The 22188-nt window shown below is 45.1% G+C and overlaps 1 protein-coding gene across 1 annotated transcript in view; it reads left to right on the forward strand.

Moving 5' to 3' along the window:
• GOLGA3 (golgin A3) overlaps positions 1-22188 on the forward strand; it is a 51582-nt gene that overhangs the window by 11735 nt on the left and 17659 nt on the right. Inside the window, exons 6-18 of the mRNA XM_015423788.1 lie at positions 1269-1575; positions 3926-4128; positions 5511-5648; positions 8919-9080; positions 9956-10324; positions 11212-11289; positions 12244-12507; positions 13694-13788; positions 15938-16154; positions 17132-17275; positions 18646-18843; positions 19734-19850; positions 21574-21713. Coding sequence (XP_015279274.1) covers positions 1269-1575; positions 3926-4128; positions 5511-5648; positions 8919-9080; positions 9956-10324; positions 11212-11289; positions 12244-12507; positions 13694-13788; positions 15938-16154; positions 17132-17275; positions 18646-18843; positions 19734-19850; positions 21574-21713 — 2432 coding nt within the window. The remainder of the gene's footprint in view (positions 1-1268; positions 1576-3925; positions 4129-5510; positions 5649-8918; positions 9081-9955; positions 10325-11211; positions 11290-12243; positions 12508-13693; positions 13789-15937; positions 16155-17131; positions 17276-18645; positions 18844-19733; positions 19851-21573; positions 21714-22188) is intronic.

Here is a 22188-nt window from a genome sequence, read left to right on the forward strand (position 1 = left end):
CACACACATAACCCATACACCGTTTTCACAAGCAGAAGTTCCCTTCTGTCAGAGTCCATCTTGTTTTGCTACTTTTTGAAAGTCACTATTGCAGTTTCTTAAATGGTTATCTATATCCCATCCAGGGCCAGTTCCAGGTTTTTGTGGGCCCAGGGCAACAGAGCATAGCTGGGCCCCCTTTCCCCTTTGCTATAACCCCTTTCTCCCCTTCCCGCACCCCTTTCCATTTGGCCCCTTGTCTTTGGCTGTACCTTTTCTTTAACCACACCCTTTTCCATTTCAATTCGCTTACTCTGTTAAAGAGAAATCATACCAAATTTTGCTTTCTTGGTTGAATGGAAACAAGACAGAATGCACATATGGACCATCAGTGGCTATTAGCCACAAGGTATAGATAGGAACTCTTAGTCTGGGTCAAGTGATGCACTGTGTTCTTGGTGCCTGGGGAGACGGACTAGTGTCCTGGCCCCACTGCTGGACCTCCTGATGGCACCTGGTATTTTTGGCTGGATGGGCCATTGATGGCCCAATGTTGGACTGGGTGGGCAATTGGCCTGATCCAACATTGGCTTCTCTTATGTTCTTATATTCTTCAGACAGAAAGTTGATGCAGCCATAGTGTAAGTGCTTGGCTTTCAGTGGCAAAGTGATTTAGTATATTCCTCCACTGTGCAATTAACATGGAAAAAAGAACTCACATTGTTTCCTAGTCAGACATATCCCACAGTTAGTCAAGTGCAGTATGAGCAAAATTCTGCAGAAACTTTCCAAGACCGTTGGGAAGAAAAAGAACCTTTTGTTCCCTCATCATTTCCTTTCTGATTCCTACTTAGATTTATAAAACATTTACAACTGAGAAATAATTTCCACTATTCTTTATGATAAAGTTGTCTTGCTTTTCATTGTAAACACCTCTGCCATTCTAGCTCATTAGGCTTTATATTACTGTATAGCTATGGTTTGTTTGCTTACAAACCATGGTTTGTTGCAAACTGTAGTTCATTGCAAACCAAAAAGACCTTTCAGCTCTCATGCTGCATATGAGAGAAAACTGGAGGGAAACATGGCTTGTTTTTGTGTTTGAATGCTGCTGTAAGCTTTATTGAGGTTGGGGAGTTGAAGAGTGTGAGATTAATAAAGCCGTACATGGGAAAGTAGAATCTAAGGAGGACTTTGAAGAAGGAACATCTGATCTGAAACGTCTAAGCCTACTTGGACTTTTCATGTCCTCTGGAACTGCCATTTAAAAAAACCATGGTTTTCTTCAGGCTCTTAAAGAGAAGACAGAATTACAGACCCAGCTTGCTGCTTTGAATATGAAGCTTCAGGCCCAGATGGAACACAGTCAAAGCAGCCAACAGAAACAGGACTCCCTGAACTCGGAGGTGGCCACCTTGAAGCAGTCTTGCTGGGATCTGGAGCGGGCCATGGCGGAGCTGCAGACTGCCTTGGAGGCCAAGAATGCCAGCCTGGCTGCTTCTAACAATGATTTGCGGGTGGCAGAAGAACAGTACCAAAGACTCATGGGGAAAGTGGAGGACATGCAGAAAAGTGTCCTCAGCAAGGATAGCGCAGGTGGGTATCCGCATGTGTCCGTTCAACATTTTTGATGACGTCTGTCACACAGCTGTTGAGGTAGTTCACAGCATAATTAAAATCATCATAAAAAGAATACAGCAGAAAACAGTATTGAAACCATATCAATTTTAAAAAAAATTGATTAAAAACTTATAGCGGCAGCCAAAGCGAAATTCAATCCCAGTGGACTTTTACCACGTTCAGGCTAAATGTGTGTTTATGTAAGCTATCTTTAGACTTTTAGAGATGTTATTCTGGGCATCCAGATTACACTTATATATGGGATGTTATTCTTAGATTAATTAATGAAATGACTGTCAGGCCGTATGATAATTCCTTTCTGTTATTGACCCCATGGAAGTGTGATCACTGTGTTTTGTGCTTTCTTGTCTGGATCAAGCAAATGAGTCTTCCCCGCCAACAGCTGTAATTTTATTCAAGTGTTCAGTTAACAGCAACAATAACCATGGTAAAAATTAACCAAGATTCTTGCTAAAACTGAAAATTTTGAACCCATCTTGGAGCCTTGCTTCAAATCCTGATAAGCTTGATTAGTGTAAACCATGGTTAGCAGCAGTGTTCCCTCTAAGCTGAGTTAGTGTGAGTTAGCTCACAGTTTTTTAGCCTCCGGCTCACACATTTTTGTCTTAGCTCAGGAAGGAGGGCTCCAGAGCAAACTAATTTATGCAGCAGCCAAATCGCTCCCTCACAACTTTAATGCCAGTAGCTCACAAAGTGGAATTTTTGCTCACAAGACTCCACATCTTAGAGGGAGCATTAGTTAGCAGTGGATCGGTGGGAAGGGAAGGCAGAACTTGTGTTCCAGAATGGAATGGGTAGGGGCTGAGAGCCTGTGATCTGAAGCCTGCTTCTGATCGTTTAACCATGGTTAAGCAATTGGCCTTGTTATATAACCGCACATTGCCAAGTTGTCAGAAGTCTTGGGTACCCTGAGTGACAGCCTCTTCTCCTTGTGTTACCTTGACCTCTAACACTGCTTGAGAAGATTCTGTTGGGTATATTAACTTTGTGGTAATGCTGTGCAAACAAGCCCTGCTTTGATGACTGTGCTACACTTACCCTGAATCCAGAATGTTTCCAAGGTGACTTGCAAGATCTCCTGTTGAACCTTGGTTTTACTGGCTGGGGCTACTCTGGTAATGGTGGGGTTGTTGAGGCTTTCACATGTATGTTTTAGTATTCTAACATTTAAAAAACATGCTTGGCCAGTAAGGTAAAGGTAAAGGTTCCCTTGCTTGAAAGCCAGTCGAATCCGACTCTAGGGTTGCGGTGCTCATCTCCGTTTCAAAGCCGAAGAGCCAGCGCTGTCCGAAGACGTTTCCATGGTCATGCGGCCGGCATGACTAAACACCAAGGTGCACAGAACGCTGTTACCTTCCCACCGAAGTGGTACCTATTTATCTACTTGCAATTTCTTGATTTCGAACTGCTAGGTTAGCAGGAGCTGGAACTAGAGACGGGAGCTCACTCCATCATGCGGCACACTCGGGTCTCGAACTGCTGAACTACTGACCTTCCGCAGCCTGCAGTTCAGTGTCTTAACCACTTGAGCCACCGCAGCTCCAGTAGGATGAGCTTGGCCAGTAGGATGCTTTAATTCTTCCAGTATTCCGACTTGCTTCCTCATTGGATGACGAGTGTTTGGCATGATACATTGTACACGACATCAAGTGCTTTCTAATTTGAATGTCACTTAGCGGAGCCATTACTTCATATATTGTTGTTATGAAAAGAAGCAGAGCCTGGAAACCTTTTCACTTCAGTAACTACGCAGGTGGTTTGGAGCACTGGCGTGTTCTTTTTTCCACTTCCAAAATCTCTTGGCTTGTTTTGAAGTGGATGCATTTTTGGTCGCTTTAATAAAATGCTAACGTGCTTTATATATAAAACCGTTTTTTGTTTGTTCTTTTGTACTGGTCAGGTTTTCTTTAAAATAATTTACTATGTTTATTTTTGGGGTTGGTGCAATATAGCCAAGAGGCTGTTGTACGATGAAATCCCAGTGAACTTTCAGTGGTTGGGAGACAGGAGAACCTGCCCATTTTTGATGGTAGTGGGAGGATTTTTGCTAGAAAGATGGGTCTTTTGCTGTTGTAGGTTGCAAACAATAGTTTGGATTTGCAAAAAAAACCCTGTGGTTTGTAAGCAAGAAGCAAACAAACCGTAGTTTGCGGCTGGGAAGTACAGTATTTACTCACATGCAGGAGCCAGATGTGAACTTTCCAGGAAGAGTTCATGCTTTCATAAGGCACATGATTGGCTCATCCTTGCAACCTTAGTTAATCCTGACCCCCCCCCCTTTAATTTCCCCCCCTTGGTTCTTTAGTTCATGATCTCCGACAGCAGCTTTCATCTTTGCAAAGCCAGCTCCAGCAGGTGCAGTTGGACCGCACAACATTGACCAACAAGCTGAAATCGTCTCAAGCAGAGATCGTGTCGCTTCAGAAAGTACGGCAGTGGTACCAGCAGCAGTTGGCGGTAGCACAAGAGGCGAGGGTCAGGTTGCAGAGCGAAATGGCAAACATACAGGTCAGTAGGAATTTCGTCTTCCTTACTGGGTTTTTTTTAAACTGCAGTGCTGCGGCACTTTGCAGAGTACATTGGCCCTCTCCCTTACCCCTGTAACTGTCTTGTGAGTGCGAGGATAACTCTGAAGCTTCGTGGCCAACAAGGGACATGTACAAGAGTATTCCAGATCTATATCCTTCCAAAACACTCCCCTCTTGCCTTTATTTGTAACCTTTTAGATGGGGACTTCAAAAAACACTGTATACATATATGTATGTGTAGTTGTGTTTATGTAAACACACACACATGTACATAAAGACAGTTGAGTCTGAAGCATCAAAATTGGTGCTTCCACAACATTTGAAAAGCTGAAATACAGCACACACAAAGGCTCAGGTCAGATATCACGGCAAAGCTTTTTTCTTAATTGTAGTTTAGATTTGTGCTTGCAAATGAACAAGCAAGCCAAGGATTAGAGCTGTATAGCTCTTATTTCATTTCCCACCTGGTCATCAATTCAGTGCCTTGGCACAGTGACTTCTGGAGGTGGAGCAGCAGACGTAATTATGGCGTGTCAATTTAGATATCACATGAAGCCATGGTTAGTATGGGCAGCCATTTCGAGTGTGGCGCAGTGGTTGGAGTGCCAGATTAGGTTCTGGGAGGCCCCGGTTCAGATCCCCGGTCTGCCACGGAAGCTGCCTGGTTGACTCCGGGCCTGCCCCTGCCTCATGGAGGGGTTGTGAGGATAAAACGGCAGAAAGGAAAAGGAAGCAAGCCACTTTGGATCTCCGCTGGGGAGAAGAGCAGGGTATATAGGTAAAGGTTCCCTTGCTCAAAAGCCAGTTGAGTCCGACTCTAGGGTTGCGGTGCTCATCTCCGTTTCCAAGCCGAAGAGCCAGCGCTGTCCGAAGATGTTTCCGTGGTCATGTGGCCGGCATGACTAGACGCCGAGGCTCACGGAACGCTGTTACCTTCCCACCGAAGTGGTACCTATTTATCTACTCGCAATTTCTTGCTTTTGAACTGCTAGGTTGGCAGGAGCTGGAACTAGAGACGGGAGCTCACTCCGTCATGCAGCAACCCGGGTCTCGAACTGCTGAACTACCGACCTTCTACAGCCTGCAGTTCAGCATCTTAACCACTTGAGCCAAATCCCATTTCGTACCATGGTGTCTCAATTCGGGCACGATACCAAACAACACCCTTAAACGTGGTGTGATGTGTGAACTAAACCATAGTTTTACATCAGAAAGTGGGCCATTTGTACATCTCTCCCTCAAAACGGGAGATGCCAAATGTACACCCAAATAGTTTTAAGTACCCTTTTCTCTCTTTTTAAATTACTGTTAAAGAGCACCTAAGATGCTTATAATAGAACTACTTTTTTTGGTCTCCCATAGGCTGGGCAGATGACTCAAGTAGGTCTGCTTGAACACCTCAAGTTAGAGAATGTAACACTCTCTCATCAGTTAACGGAGACTCAACACAGATCCATCAAAGAGAAGGAGCGGATAGCCTCACAGCTGCAAAATATTGAGGTGAGGTTCACAGGGATGCTTTATAGTTTGTTTATATTTATTTATAGTTTCGACTTGCTATACCGCCCTAACCCCGAAGGGTCTCTGGGCGGTTTACATGTAATGAGTTCTAAGAATGCTTAATCCCTAACTAGGGCCACATGAGATGGGGGCCGGGATGCCTACCGGCACCCAAGTGGTGGACCTGTTGTTGCTTCTGGCTTGGCTTCTTTCTCAGGCAGTCTCCGGCATTTTCAGGACGACTTTTTCGTTGGCGGGACCGTTCAGGCGCACGGCCCATGTTCTTTGTAGACACATCGCAGACGTTTTCTGAAATTTACGGGAAGGCATATGTCTCATAAAGTTACATGAATAGGTGCCTGTTAAAGGCATAATTCTAAATATGCTTAATCAGAAGTAAGGGAGCCTTCACCCATTTTGTTGTGTTTTGTTTGGAAGGGGCTGTGGCTCACTGGCAAAACATCTGCATGGCATGCAGAAGGTCCCAGGTTCAATCCCCAACCTCTCCAGTTAAAAGCACCAGGTAGGAGGTGATGTGATAAACCTCAGCCTGAGACCCTGGAGAGCTGTTGCTGGTCTGAGTAGACAGTATTGACTCTGATGGACCAAGGGTCTGATTCAGTATAAGGCAGTTTTATGTGTTCACTTGTGTAAATGTCTGCCCTGGAAGAAAATGCATGTTTACAAAATATTTCACATAGTGGGGAGCTGTAGCAGCAGTTAGTGACAAACATGACATTTGCTACCATGAAATTAATGGAGACCTTCGTTTCCATTGAAATCAAGAAAATTTGAAATGCTGTGAAAAAGATGCTGTTGCATTGCAACCAATTCATGCTCAACCATGGAGCATCCAAGGCAAGAAGGAGCAAAGGTGGTTTGCCATTGCCTACCTCTCCGTAACAACCCCAGTCTGCCTCGTTGGGTTTGATTCCCCACTCCTTCACTTGCACCTGCTAGATGACCTTGGGCAAGCCATAGTTCTGGCACAGCTGTTCTTGAAAAAGAGCAGTTTCTGTCAGAGCTCTCTCAGCCCCACCTATCTCACAGGCTGTCTGTTGTGGGGAGGGGAAGGGAAAGGAGTTTGTAAGCCGCTCTGAGACTCCTTTGGGTAGTGAAGGGCAGAGTATAAATCCAATCTCCTCCTCTTCTTCTTCTTCTTGTAGTTTGAATATATAGTGGGGTAACTATGCACAGGCAAACTGTCATTCTCTCACCCCTGATATGAGTTGGCACTGAATAAGTTTCATGCTTCTTCTAGGAACTGAAAAACTTATGCAAGGAACTTTACTTTGTGTTTGGTCATCTGACAGTTTGATCATTATTTTAGATTTACAATGCTGCAGGTGGAGAATCAATTTTTAAAAAATTCTGTGCAAACACAGAAGAGTACCTGCCTTTCCCCATTAGTGAATATGGAGAATCTTTCTTACACTTAAAAATAGACACCATCTGCAAAGTTCTTCATATTCACTAGTGGGGAAAGATAGGTACTCTTTGCTATGTGTGCTTGCTTTTCATATTTAAAACCATTTGACTTGGTCATGCATGCATGCTGTGTTACTAAGAAGCAAGTCCCACTTAGTTCAGTGGGTTTTACTGCCAAGTAAGTGTGCAGAGTATTGCATCCTAAAAATAATAAGTGGGAGATCAGACATGTATAAACTGAGATAAAAAATGACCATTCTAAAGAAGTATTATTTTCAAAGCTCAACAACTTTGATTAGCGATGCATCACTTAGGAAAGCAGAGTGCCAAACTGGAGTAAAACCGTTCTGTTTAGGAAAGAGTCGACTAAATTTTATTCATTTATTTATTTATTATTTACATTTTTATCCCGCCCTCCCCAGAGGCTCAGGGCGGCTAACAGGCATATAGCTAATAAAACAGTAAAAACAATACAAAATATTAAAAATTCATCACAATTTATAGCCTATCTAAAAACAAGTCTATCTAAAAACAGGATGGCAGTCCTCTGAATGTCCCATTCTCGCTCACGGTGCTTTTTTAGGGCTTTGATGGTCTAAGCCCATATCCCGATGTCCATATACCGGAAATTCCGGGGATTCCAGGAATTTCAGGGCGTTGATGGTAAACTGATGCGTTGATGGTATACTGGTATACCAAAGAGTGATTAACACTTGGAATTCACTGCCACAGGAAGTGGTGGCAGCTACAAGCATGGACGGCTTCAAAAGGGAATTAGATAAGCATATGGAGCAGAGGTCCATCAGTGGCTATTAGCCACAAGGTATAGATAGGGACTCTGGGGCAAGTGATGCTCTGTCATCTTGGTGCTTGGGGGGGTCAACAGTGGGATGGCTTCTAATGTCCTGGCCCCACTGGTGGACCTCCTGATGGTACTGGTATTTCTGGCCACTGTGTGATACAGAGTGTTGGACTGGATGGGCCTTTGGCCTGATCCAACATTGGCATCTCTTATGTTCTTATGGTAGTGGTGGCGGCTCCTATTCAGAAGCCTGGCGGAAGAGCTCCGTCTTGCAGGCTCTGCGGAACTGTGCTAGGTCCCACAGAGCCCTGATCTCCTCCGGGAGCTCATTCCATCAGATAGGAGCCGCCACCGAAAACGCCCTGTTCCTGGTCATGGTCAGCTTGATGGACCGGGGACCTGGTACATCCAATAGGTTCTGGCTCCCCGACCGTAGTGCCCTTGGGGGAACATGTGGGGCAAGGCGGTCCCTTAGGGGACATGATAGAGGTTTATAAAATTATGCATGGCGTGGAGAGGGTTGACAAAGAGAAATTTTTCTCCCTCTCCCAAAATACTAGAACTTGAGGGCATCCAATGAAGATGATGGGCAGTAGGTTCAGGACCGACAAATGGAAATACTACTTTACACACAGAGTGATGAAAAGGTGGAATTTACTGCCAGGGGATGTAGTGATGGCCACAGGAATAAACAGTTTTAAAAGGGGATTAGATAGATTCATGGCGGATAAGTTTATCAATGGCTATTAGCTATGGTGACTGAGGGGAACCTCCACATTCAGAGGCACTAATCCTCTGAATCCCAGAGCCAGGAGGCAACATCAGGGGAAGGCCTCGGCCTCTATGCCCTGTTGTTAGCCATCCAGAGGAACTGGTTGGCCACTGTGTGTGACGGGATGCTGGACTAGATGCACTATTGGACTGATCCAGCAGTGTTTTTCTTATGTTCTTAACCATTGTTTGATTTCCAGTCTGCTATTTATTAGCATGGGTGCTGCAAGTTTTCACATGGCAGAGCTCACTGCTTCTTTTTCAAACAGGCTGACATGTTAGATCAGGAAGCAGCCTTTCTGCAGATCCAGGAGGCCAAGACCATGGTGGAAGAGGACCTGCAGAGAAAACTGGAGGAGTTCGAGGACGAGAAGGTGCAACTCCGAAAAATGGCAGACTCTGCAGCAACGTTGGAGCAGGAGCTAGAGCAGGTGGATATGACTGGGAGATCCTAGGGGCCCTTCGAAATACAACTTTGTACACAAAGCTTTGCTTCATGCATTCATCATTTGCATTTTAGGTTTGAAAAGGGCAGATGGGGAACATACAAACTAGGGATGCAGGCCTTGTAACACCACTTCAAAAATGGTCGTGGACAGTGCAGCCCACGGTGTCTGCTCCCCGTGTCCATACCTCACTGCTATCACCACCGTCCTTGAATGGGAATCAGAAGAGTCAGCCTTGTTCAGTTTGGTATAGTGGTTAAGAGCGTGGACTGTAACCTGGGAGAACCATGTTTGATTCCCCACTCCTCCACCTGCAGCTGCTGGAGAGACCTTGGGTCAGTCAAAGTTTTCTCAGAGCTGTTCTCTCAAGAGCAGAACTTGAACAGCTCTCTCAGCCGCACCTACCTCACAGGGTGTCTTGTTGTGGGGAAAGGAAAGGAGATTGTAAGCTGCTCTTGAGACTCCAAGTGAAGGGCAGGGTATAAATCCAATCTCTTCTTCTTCCTCTCCACCCTTAAAAACAAATTGTAATTAACTGGTGACAATTAAACTGCTTGGTTCATTAATCAGGAACAAACTCTGATGGAAAGGTACCACCACAGTTTCTGTGCTCCAAACACCCGTGGCAAAGGTTTTTGGATTTAAACAAAGAATTACAATGTACCCCTGCTGGAAGATTGTTCTAGAGCCTTGGGGGCAACCCCAGGAAAGGTGTTTCTTCCTCCCCAGGCCCAGTCACTGTAGGTAGTGGTGCTCGGGGCACAGTCCTGCCTATAGATCTTAGTTGCCAGAGGTGGGTGAGGAGGACACAGGTGGGCTCGTGGCAGGGAGAGAATCCTAACAGGTTTTGCTCCACTCAGGTGAAATTAACACTGCACCAACGAGATCTCCAGGTGGAAGCTTTGCAGCAGGAGCAGCTGGATCTTATGAAGCAGCTGACTTCCACGCAAGAGACGCTGCAGACCCGCGAGGAGTCCTTGAGTGACCTTCAGACCCGTTACGACGATGTGGAGGCCAGGCTGGCGGAACTGCAGGGGGAGGCCGCCGCCAAGGACGAGACCATCCAGTTTTTGCAGAATGAGAAGATCGTCCTGGAGGTAGCCCTGCAGGTAGCGAAAGCAGGGAAAGAAGGCCTCAATGAAGGAGTCAAGCATTTAGGAGAAGGCGCCGAGGCAGTATCGGACACATTGGAGCAACTGAAGCAGGAACTCGCTATAAAATCGAGTCAGGTAATAAACTCTCCCCCGACTCGCCCTTTTCTTTTCTAAAAAATTTAGAATCAAAGCATGTGTTGACCAGTGCTTCCTGTACTGTGAATGCTTACGAAGCTTCAGTGACATCACAGTATGCTCAGCCAGAGTCTTGGCAACAAAATATTTAATTTCCCACCAAGTCCCAACTGTAGCACAGTTGCCGGGTTCATGGAAAATATTATGTAGCTTATCCGGCTTAAGCAGTAGCATATTCCACACTCTGGTAGAACTGTTCAGGAATTTTGCTTACTGGTAGTTGGATCAACATCTTGTGTTGCTAGCGCTACCCCTGTTCCATTGTGCACAAGCTATTTCCTGTTTTAGTCTTTGGAAATTAATTAGACAGGGGAGGTGTAATGTAACAGCTAAGGACATGTAGCATGCACAGTCCATGTTAAGATAATAAAGGTGTATCGGGAGCAGGGTTAGATAGTAGGATTGGTTCAGAATTCCTTACGCGAATGCCAGTGCCTACTTGCAAACAGAAACACTGAAAAGCAAAAAAAGACGGTTATTTTCTCTAATTTTTCTTTAATGGCCCTACACGCTAAATGAAGTACATAGCAAGTTCTCCTGCAGTGTTCCCCATATGGAGGACAGTGATGTAAAGAATTTGGCTGGAAGGCAGAATATTAAAATTTATTAGCTTCAAAGTGGCAGAGTTTCAGCAGCTCCTTTTCTCGCGTATGTTAAGCTTCAGTCTTTGTCATTTCGTACCCTAGATTTGTGGCCAAAGTAGCATCCCTATAGGAATTTTTTTTTAAAAAAACAAAAACCTGAAGGTCCCAAAATGAATGTTCGTTTCTAGTGCATATCCAGTTGCAGTTAGTATCCAGATAATGCTGAAGCCATTTCTTCAATAGGTGGAGAATCTGCAGCATGAAAGCGCAAGTCTTAAGAAGCAAGTGCAGAAGGTGAAAGAGCAGTTTCTGCAGCAAAAGGTGTGTATGCATGTCCATTTCTAAAATCCATCCACATCAAAGCAATGTTTTGATTGCACCTCTTACTGGACTCCTGCAGCCAGCACGATGCGGTAGAGCGGTGCAGTAGTCAGAGCACCAGACTAGGATAGAGGAGATGCAGGTTTGAATGCCCACTGGTGCCACGGAAGCTCGCTGGGTGACCCCACACACTCTCAATCTAACCTACCTCACAGGCTTGTTGTGAGGATAAAATGGAGGAAAGGAGAACGATGTAAACCACTTTGTGTCCTCCGTTGGGGAGAAAGGTGGGGGATAAATGAAGTCAATAAAATATATAGTGATTTTTGCTTATCTGTAGCTAACCAATTGGGTACCAAATAAGGGCAGGTGCCCTTCCTCCATAGATTGAATTTTTTTTGGCAGGGAATGCGAGGAAGCAGAGCATGACTTTAGATCCCAGCTAGGTGTTTCTGCAGGCACAAGGATTTCCACCCAGGGAGCATGATTCCCCCCCCCTTCCTATGACAACTGGAAGGGCCTTCCAAAATTCTGTCCAGGAGGGGGTCTCTTCTCCCCTGGGAACAGGACTTTACGTGGCTTTTTGGGTTGCTGTGGAGGGGGGGGGAAGTGGGAAAATTGCACTCTGTCAGCCTAAATCCTTGCACCTGGGGAAATGTTAGTATGGCTCCAACCCCATGATTTCACAGTTCCAAAAGGCCTCTTTACATGTGCACCGGCCTAAAATGATGTCGCTGTGCAGTTACCTGCTTTATTGGCTTATTTATTTGTGCAAATCAAAACCAACTTACTTATTCAGAAAATAACGATTCGCTTATGTAACCGTGGGACGGACTTGCTTGAGTCAACTGTGCTTGGTGTGTATGATACACACAGATGTAGCCTTAGTCTTTTATGCCACCATGACTTTTTAAAAGAAAACCTTAGTATCTCAAACTCTCGTTTGCCATCTAGGTGATGGTGGAAGCTTACCGCAGAGATGCGAGCTCGAAGGATCAGTTGATCAGCGAGCTGAAAGCTACAAAGAAGAGGCTGGACTCTGAAATGAAGGAACTGAAACGGGAGCTCCTGCAGCTTCAGGGACAGAAGAAATCTGTGGAGGTGGAAAAATCAAGGCTGGAGAAGGAAGTGTCTCAGGTTCGGCAGCAGATGGAAGAATTGGAGAGCCATCTTCACGCAGCGCAGAGGGAACGAGACGACATGGAGACCCGGCTTCAGGTGTGGAGGAACTCTAGCCCATCCTTTTAGCTTTCAACATAAATACATCATCTCAGTTCAGGCTTAATATGAAACCATGGTTGGTTTATTATAACTATGGTTAGTTTCTGATACCAGGAGTCAACTTACAGACATTGGTTCGTATCATGCAGTCTCTAGCAAGTGCTGGTTGCATTGGTCAGGGAGATTGATAACAAGAGGTGGTGAAAGCCCAGAAAGGCTTTGCTTTTGAGCCACTCTGGCCAGCTCTCTGTATAGCCCAAGAAAGGCAGTGCTTGGGAACAAGCCAAAGATGTCCATGTTCATCATCATCATAATTGTGTGCTGCCGAGTTGCAGCCAGCTCATGATGACTCCAGGACCGTGGGGTTTTTCAAGGGAAGAGACTAGCAAAAGTGCTTTGCTGTTGCCTTTGCATCTTCCTTGGTGTTGACTAGCAAAAGTGCTTTGCTGTTGCCTTCCTCTGCATAACAACTCATCTTCCTTGGTGGTCTCCTATCCAATACTAACCATGGCAGACCCTGCACAGCTTCCAAGCCCTGCTGAGCTCAGACTCATCAAAGCTATTCAACTGCTATTTTGTCACTCATAGTGTCAGATATCCTGGTCTTGAGGTACCCTAATTAACAATAATTGGTGGGCCGTCCCACATTTAGATTTTTCACACTGGCCACAGGTAATTAATTAAACCACATGCCCTGACCTGGATAGCCCAGGCGAGCCTGATCTCGTCAGATTTCAGAAGCTAAGCAAGGTCAACCCTGGCAAGTACTTGGATGGAAGTCCACCAAGGAATACCAGGGTCGTGACACAGATGCAGGCAATGTCAAACCACCTTTGAATGTGTCTTGCCATAAGCCAGCTGTGACTTGACAGCAAAAAAAAAAAAATGTCTGAACCAAACCATTGGCTTAATCTGTCTGTTGGAATAAGTGTTTGTCACTTGGAGTAGCCAAATGGCTTTTGGGCCAGAAATGCCTATGACGGACCACAGAGTATCTGGGATACATGGATGCGCTACCATTTTGGTATAGATTTGTGGTTACAGGATGATGGAGGAGAGCTGGCGAGGACATTGTATGTGTCGTTTCATATGAGTTTCTTATTCGTTGACCATACCGTGGTTGGCAAACCTAAGCCCTTTGGAGTACGAAATGTGCAGCTTACGCTCAGCTTTTGCTTTTCAGTCTTTGCAGTTCGATCAAGAACAAATGGCTGCTCTCAGCCAGACGAATGAGGTACTAAAGCAGCAGGTAGAGGAAATGCAACGGGAAGCCAAAACGTGAGTATAACAGAGTGTCTAGTCAAGCCTTGTAGAACAATTTTGACAATTTCAACAAGCATATTGCATCCTATTGCCTCTTTTCTCTGAGTTTCTCATATCTGTATCATTGAGCATGCTTTAAGCTCAGTTTTTTTGCTGTCCAGGCATTAAGAGGGATTATGTAAGGGACTAGGAGATGTGAGCTGGTGGCCTGTTCACAAGAAAAGGGCTCTGACGCCTTGGGCATCAGCGCCTTTCTACAGAAGGCCCAAAGCTCAGGACACACAAGTTCTGGGCCTTCAGGAAATAGCTGGGGGAAGATAAATGTTTTGGAAATCCTCCCCCCACCTCCATGTGCAATCGCACAAGGCTGCTGAGGTTCCGTGAAACTGGGCCAGAAGCTCCCAAAGTGGGTCTGTAGAACTGAAACGCTCGCATCTTCTTTCACTAACAGACTGATCCAATGAGGGCTCAGCAGCCGTCTCTTTTTGCTTGTGAACACGCATGTATGTTTGCCACCCTAAGTGGTGTTTTCCTTTGCCATTTTAGTTTAGACTGGAAGGGATAGGATACATTTGGCTAAAAGATTCAAGAACCCAAAAAGTGGAGAGCAGCCAAGGCTTCTGTCAAAGCCAGAGCCTCAGTCTGAAATCAGAGTAGTACATGGACTCAGAGTAAAACGTGAAAGGAGGAAGGATCTGGTTTTCTCATGCGTGCCAGTGCACAGGACAAGTAGCATGACCAGAGGCAGATGGGCAGTTGATGCGGCCTCGAATTCTCTTTAAAGTAGCTTCCTTAGATTAATGCGCCTAAATTATATGGCCTTAAGCTAACAGTGCTTTAAAAAAAAAAAAGGTGAGATTTGACTCTTACAATATGTTTGTCTTTATTTGGTGTGGCTTCTTTAATTATTTGTCTGTGTAATGTGGTTTATGTTTGTTATCCCTTTTAGTTTTTAATCCCAGTTAGTATAAAAATACAGTGGAATTAATGAGTATCTGTTTTTGGGATAGTTGCCAACATTCTGCTCGTAAAGCCCTTTGTTGTACAGTACATGCTGTATACTGTGGATGTGCTACTGGTATTCTTGTCAAATTAACTGGAATTAAATTTTAATATTATGTCGTCTGAGCTCTGGCCCAGATTTAAGCAGATTTCTTTTTTTTTTGGGGGGGGGAGAAGAGCTAGCAAGCTTGAGGCAAAGTATGGCAGATGTTTCAGGTGATAGATTTCAGGCACCATTAAAGCGGCAGAATGGGGGAAGAGGGAACAGGCAGATCTGTCCATAGAAGCTCTTCTGTGCCTCATGTTAATTAGCAAGGAAAGAGGATGTGCCACTTGGATTTCTCAGTCACGGCACCCCAAGGACTCTGCATTGGATCCAGAGTTTGCAGAAGGACTCCTTCCGTGAACAGAAGATACCTACATAAGTGGGGGTTGAAGGGCACCCAGGGCAATATACTTTGTAGTGCTCTTCCAGTGATACGGAAGGTGTAACAAACAAACAGGAATGTTCAGATATGACACAGTAGTTTGGAATGGTAACAGCAATCTTGATTCAGGGAAAGATGCATGGGGGGGAGTATTACGTTCAAAGTAGGCGAGATAATTTGAATGAACAGTGCAAGAATCTGACACACAACTGGGGGTTCAGATGCAACTGCTCGAACCCCTGCCCCATGACATAGTATGGAATTCTTCAGATTCGCCACTTCGCTCAGATTATAAAGTAGTAGAAGAAGAAGAGATTGGATTTATACCCCGCCCATCACTACCCAAAGGTGTCTCAGAGCAGCTTACAATCTCCTTTACCTTCCCCTCCCCACAACAGACACCCTTTGAGGTAGGTGGGGCTGAGAGAGCTCTTGACAGAAACTGCTCTTTTTCAAGAACAGCTGTGCCAGAGTTATGGCTTGCCCAAGGTCATTCAGCAGGTGCAAGTGGAGGAGTGGGGAATCAAACCCGGTTCTCCAAGATTAGAGTCCGCGCACTTAACCACTACACCAAACTGGTACCCCAACAAAGAACAAGGAATAGGTTTGTGAATTTTGGATGAAGAATGTTAGAATTGCTAGGTATTCACTTGAATGTGCAACTCTTCACTGTGCACCATCAGAGTCCTGGAGAAGTAGTTTTAACGAGTCTGCTGGTTTTGTTTTAAAATTAGGGCCATTACCGAGCAGAAGCAAAAAATGAAGCGACTGGGGTCTGATCTGAACACGGCACAGAAGGAGATGAAAGCGAAGCACAAAGCCTACGAGAACGCTGTCGGAATCCTGAGTCGGCGGCTGCAGGAAGCCCTCACTGCAAAGGAAGCATCGGAAGCAGAGCTGAGCAAACTAAAGGCACAGATCACCGATGGAGAACACAGCCAGGCAGGCCAGGTAAGCAAACGTCCTGCAGATTCGCATTACTTGAAGCAGAGGCATATCTGGGCCCTCTTGATTGCTCTGTTAGGGTCCTCGAAACAAAGTGTCCATAAAAGCCTTTAGTTGGGTTGGGATGTTGTTCTAGAATGAACTGAGACAGAAGGAATGCATTACATGGAAGCAATGCAGAGCAGTAATTGGTAGAATTTATAAGCGCTTTGCACATCTGAGGCTCCATTTGTGGCCTCTGATAAAAAGGGATCTTGGCTAGCAAGGCTAGGAAAGTGGCTGAAGTCAGTAGACAATACTGGGTTAGACAGGTGAGATCTAACTCTGTATCAGGCCACTTCTGTATTTATTCTGCTTATCCCCTGCCTTTCTCCACCAATGGGAACTTGAAGTGGCTTACATCATTCTCCTCTCTTCCATTTTATCCTCACAACAATCCTGTGAGGCAGGTTAGGCGGAGTGTGTAACCGGCCCAAGGTCACTTGGCAAAACTTCCATGCAGAGTGGGGATTCAGACCCGGTTCTCCGGGACTCCAATCTGATTTCAAGCCACTAAACTACATGGGTAAAACCACAGCAGCAGTGGCCCTCTGATCCATCTTTCTTTCACTTAATACAGCTTTGGCTGCTTACTAAGCATGTTCCAGAAATCCAGTTAATACATAACTTTCTCCAGCTTTAGGTCCTGTTAATTCCAGGGCCAAAAATGTAACGGATTAACAAGTCCTTTTCTACTTTTTGGCCCCAACTCATTCTCAACTGCCTAGATAACACATATCTAGAGTTGTTACCCTATGAAAAGGTATCTCCATCGGCTAATTATATGAGTTTTTATTTTGATTGATTGCTTGACCGGCATAAATTTGCAAATTATAAAGTAGAGTATGCCATAAATACTAGTCAATCTAACTTTCTTCAGCAAAGCAGTTGTGTTCTTGCTGGAGTGGTGGTTTTAATGAGGCTTTGTGAATCTTTGCTTGCAGGAAAGGATTCAGGCTCTGGAGGTGGAATTGCAAGCTCTTGTCCACAGCAAGATGGTGCTCGAAAAGGAACTGCAAGAAGTGATATCCGTCACCAGCCAGGAGCTGGAGGAATACAGAGAGAAAGTCCTCGAACTTGAAGATGAGGTAATGATTCTTTGCCCCTTTCGGAAACCAGCAAAATCTTTTCCTTTTACTGCCTACAGGTCTGTGACCCTTCCAAGTTTTCCCTTTCTAGCTTGCCCAGCATGGTGCCCACAGGTGCCATGATGCCCACCAAGCTTTTTAGAAAAGGGTGGGTCCATTGTAAAGGGAGGGCTTTACAAAGCGTTTTCCACTGGAGGACCAGGAGGACTTGTAAGCAGTCAGTGTGTGGTTACATTTCCCCTTCAGGCTTTCCTTCTTCCCATGAGGTGTGAGGAGGGAGGTATTCCATCTGGCTCCGCCTCCTGTGGCATCCATTTTGGGCTTGTCTCTGGCTCTTGTGGCAGCCATTTTGCAGTGTTGTGGTGCTCATCGCCCCCTCTCAAAATTCCAAAGGTGCCCACAGGCTGAGAAAGTTTGGGGGCCCCCGGGTTAGACTTTCCTTCCGTATTTCCCTCTCTTTCATCCGTCCTCTGTAAGTAGTTAGCCTTTGAAGTAAAGATGGCACTGAAAGGAAATCTTAGGGTTGGATCTGGATAATAATGATAATAATGATAATGATGATGATAATAATAATGATGATGATGATGATGATAATAATAATAATGCTTTCGATTTATTAATCGCTTTCCCCACAAGTGGGCTCAAAGTGATTTACAGTTACTCTTTAGAAAGGGGACTAACAATGTGTTTCATAGGGGATAGGGAAGACAACATATAATTCATTTAAGTTGCACACGCTGTACTGCCCGGTGGAAACGTTTCTGGCTTGACTCAGTCATGTTCCAACAGCTGCATCGCCACACTGCCACCGCCTGGCCGGAGCATCCCACTGCAAGGATTTTCTTAGCTGAGTAGATTCTTCCGCCTTCCGGGTCCAGACCAGGACGTCTCCAACCAAGAGCTAACACCTTCCCAGAAGGGAGTCGGTGTGCCCACCCTCTCTAAGGAGTGGTTCCCATTTTATCTACTCGTTGAGGCTTTTGAATCGCTGGGTGGATGATGAGCTGGGGATGACAGGCTGGCTGCTCACACCAGCGCGGGGCTCGAACTGATACAGTTCGGATGTTAAGACAGTGGGATATACCCACTGTGCGACCGCTCCCCTTTTTCCTGCCACCTGAAATTCCCTCTAATTCCCCCTGTCTGCTGCAGATACCCTTCCCATGTCATTTGGGGACCCCCCAGCCCCCAGGAGCAGCATTCCATGGAGATCAGTGAGCTACACCGGGGAAGGGCACGCAGGGAAATTCCATTCCACTGCTGGAAAATTGAGTCTGGATCCAACCCTTAGGAAACCCAGCTGTAAAAATGCACGTTTCTGTTCTCCCTGGATTGCTCATTATTCAGTAACATTTCATACGGTTGTTCAGCTTCAAGAGTCAAGGGGCTTCCGGAGGAAGATAAAGCGCCTGGAAGAAATAAACAAGAAGCTGTCGCTTGAACTCGAGCATGAACGCGGGAAACTTACCGGTCTCGGTCAGTCTAATGCCGCTCTGCGGGAACACAATCGCATCCTCGAAGCAGCGCTGGGCAAGAGAGAGGCGGATCTGGTGCAGCTTAATCTTCAGGTACTCACTTGGTCAGCAATCTAGGATTACTGTATGCCACAAGGCACGTTTTAGCCTATGGTTCTTTAAATTGGCTGCCTAAGAGCATCGTGTAACCCTCCTCCAAACAAAAAAGTTTATTTCTCTACTTCAGTTTTGGGGTCAAATAGACCCCAAAGTAAGTCATAGAAACAAAAATCCTTGGGAGTTGTGCTGAGCATGCCACCAGGGGAAGACGCAACCCTCATTCAGTATTCCTGTTTGGCAACAGAGGAATAGAACAGCAGCAACAACAACAGAGATAAAAATAACAATTCAGAAAAATAGAATTTAAATTTTTTGCCCTACATGCTAATTTGGGCTTTCCTTTAGATGCAGTTGTGGATACAAATGTCACCAACAGGGTATATATCCTGCAATTTACAGTAAAGAAAGAAAAGAATGGGAGGCTCAAGAAAATCACAGGATAATTGTCCTGAATAAAGTTAAGGAATATACTACTTATAGATTTGTGGAGGATAGAAAACAAAGGGGGGTTTAGATCCATTTTTCCCAATTATCTGTGTCACCCAGATCCAATTTCCTCGCTATAGTTTGATGCTGTTTAAATGTATTTAAGTCCGTGTTTGTTGCGATTGTTTAATATTTTTTTTAATGTTGTGGTTTTATTGTATTGTTTTTGGGTTCTTGTTTATTTATTTATCTGTCAGATTTATACCCTGCCCTTATCGTAAGCAGCCTCACAAGATATGTATATGCAGAGGTGGGGTGTAAATATTCTAAACTGATACACAAATTTGCTTTATGGACTGCAGCTGGGAGGATATAGGAAGTCCACCCAAAATCCCAATGCACTGCAACACGTGGTCTGGTTTTATCCCACTCACCTTTCGGTTTTATTGATGCCCCAGGTGCAAGCAGTTCTGAAGCGCAAAGAGGAAGAGGATCAGCAAATGAAGCAACTCATTCAAGCCTTGCAGATGGCCCTAGAAAAAGAGAAGACGAAAGTGAAGGACCTTAAAGAACAGGTATAGGCTTGGCTGGGGATTTTCATTACAAGCATTAAAGGCAGCCTCAGCCCCTAGGTAAGAACCTTGGCGTGAGATGCAGGCATTTGCAGATGGCCCTAGAAAAAGAGAAGACAAAAGTGAAGGACCTTAAAGAACAGGTATGGGCTTGGCCGGGGATTTTCATTACAAGCGTTAAAGGCAGCCTCAGCCCCTAGGTATGAACCTTGGCGTGAGATGCAGGCGTGGCAAAGTGCCACCAAGTTGCAGCTGTCTTATGGCAACCTTGTAGGGTTTTCAAGGCAAGAGGTAGTTCGCTATTGCCTGCCTCTGCATAGCAACCCCAGTATTCCTTGGTGGTCTCCCATCCAAGTGCTAACCATGACTGACCCTGCTTAGCTTCCAAGACCTGCCAAGATTGGGCTAGCCTGGGGCATCCAGGTTGGGGTGAGTTGCAGGCATCCATGTGAACTTTCTCTTCCAAGCCATTGGCCTAAAAAACACGCCCTCAGATCCCTGACACCTTGCACATTACTTTTGTGATGGATCTGCATTTGTTATAAGTCATTTTGGAAGCCCGTCTTGGATGCAAAGTGGAGAAGATATATAATAATGACACTTCATGTTTATATAGCACTTTCTGTCATCAAAGCATTTTGTTACGTTCTTGTGTTATTTCCAATGGATCTGTAAGGTAGCCCAGTTTATTATCCTGTGTATTGTATTGCTGATTGGAGGTGGAGGCCGTTCCTAAGTCTGAGAGGAATGGCTTGCCTGAAACCACTCAATGAGTTTTTGGCAAAGACAAAATTTAAACCAGGAACTACCTACAGTTCCATTCTCTTAGCCACTGTGCTACTACCCTGTAATAACAATGTCACAACACTGTATTAAATGTAAACATGTGCCATCTAATCAATTAATAACCATCTCTAATGCATTATAAACACAAATCCAGCGCACTAACTACTATACCTGAAAGTCAGTGTGGTGTAGCAGCTAGAGTTTTGGACTAGGACTGGGGAGACCTGGGTTGAAATCCACATCAGTCGTGAAATGCACTGGGTGGCTCTAGCCCAGTCTATGAGATAGTTCTGTATTTTAAAGGCCCAGATCTGTGTGAAGCTTCATGAGACTGCAGTATAGATTTCAAAAGCAGCCAAACAGTTCCACAATCAAGTAGGCCCAGAATTCCAGAAGGATACAGCCCTCTTTAAGTAGGTGGATAAAAGAGGGCCTTAAACATTTGAACATACTGCCTTCTTTCCTCTTCAGGAATAGTTAGTAAGGATGTTTTATCTCTCTGTTTGGTCACTAGCTTATTTACATATGTACATGTTGTGTGTGTTAAGTGCTGTCAAGTCTTTTCCGATTTATGATGACCATATGAATTAACAGTCTCCAAAACATCCTGTCATTAGCCGTCTTTCTCAGGTCTTTCAAACCGAAAACCGTGGCTTCCTTGATTGAATCAATCCATCTCATGTTGGGTCTTCCTCTTTTCCTGCTGCCTTCAATTTCCCTAGCATTATTGTCTTTTCCAGTGATTCTTGTTTTCTCATGATGTATCCAAAGTACGATAGCTCAGTTTGGTCATTTTAGCTTCTAGGGAGAGCCCAGGCTTGATTTGATCTAGAACCCACTTATTTGCCTTATGGATTATTTATCAAGTGCCTAAAAGAGCGCCTTGTACTTTGATTAGCTGGAATATGGCAGTTACCGTAATGCAATTTCGCTGTTGTAGGTCGCAACGGCCAAAGTGGAGGCAGCCCATAATCGCCGTCACTATAAAGCAGCTGCCCTTGAGCTCAGTGAGGTGAAGCGAGAGCTGCAGGCCAAAGAAGCGCTCATCCAAGCCCTTCAGGCCGAAGTGGACAAGCTTCAGTGAGTATCCCAATCAAACTCGAAGCACTGCATTTCTCGGAAGGGTGGTAGCTGGATGTTTGATGAGACTGCAAAATTGCTTTTCGTATTTCAGGAGAAACATACGCACCTGGCTTGTTTCTAGAGCCTTAAGGAGCTGTCTCTTTGAAGCCAGCTCTGAATGCATACCTACTACCTGCTGATTACTGTGTGTGTGTCTGCAGAAAGCCATCGGGGGTTCTGCTGCTTTGTGATTCTCTGATCTCGTCATTTAGTCTTCATGCTAGGTGGTCCCCATCTCTCCCTTTCCCCTCCCGTCTTCCCCCCCACTCCAAGAGTGCATCTTGTTTGACAGTGTAATGAAATATCTCTTCGTCTAGTTCCTACTGATACCCCAGCCATTCTTCTGAAGTTGCTTGGAGAAATGTTACATTTGCAGGGAATGCCCTCCTTTCAGTATGTGAATGATCAGTATTTCATATGGTATTTTGGGGAG

The sequence above is a fragment of the Gekko japonicus genome, unplaced genomic scaffold (assembly GCF_001447785.1).
Source record: "Gekko japonicus isolate JY-2015 unplaced genomic scaffold, Gekko_japonicus_V1.1 scaffold137, whole genome shotgun sequence".
Taxonomy (NCBI): Eukaryota; Metazoa; Chordata; class Lepidosauria; order Squamata; family Gekkonidae; genus Gekko; species Gekko japonicus.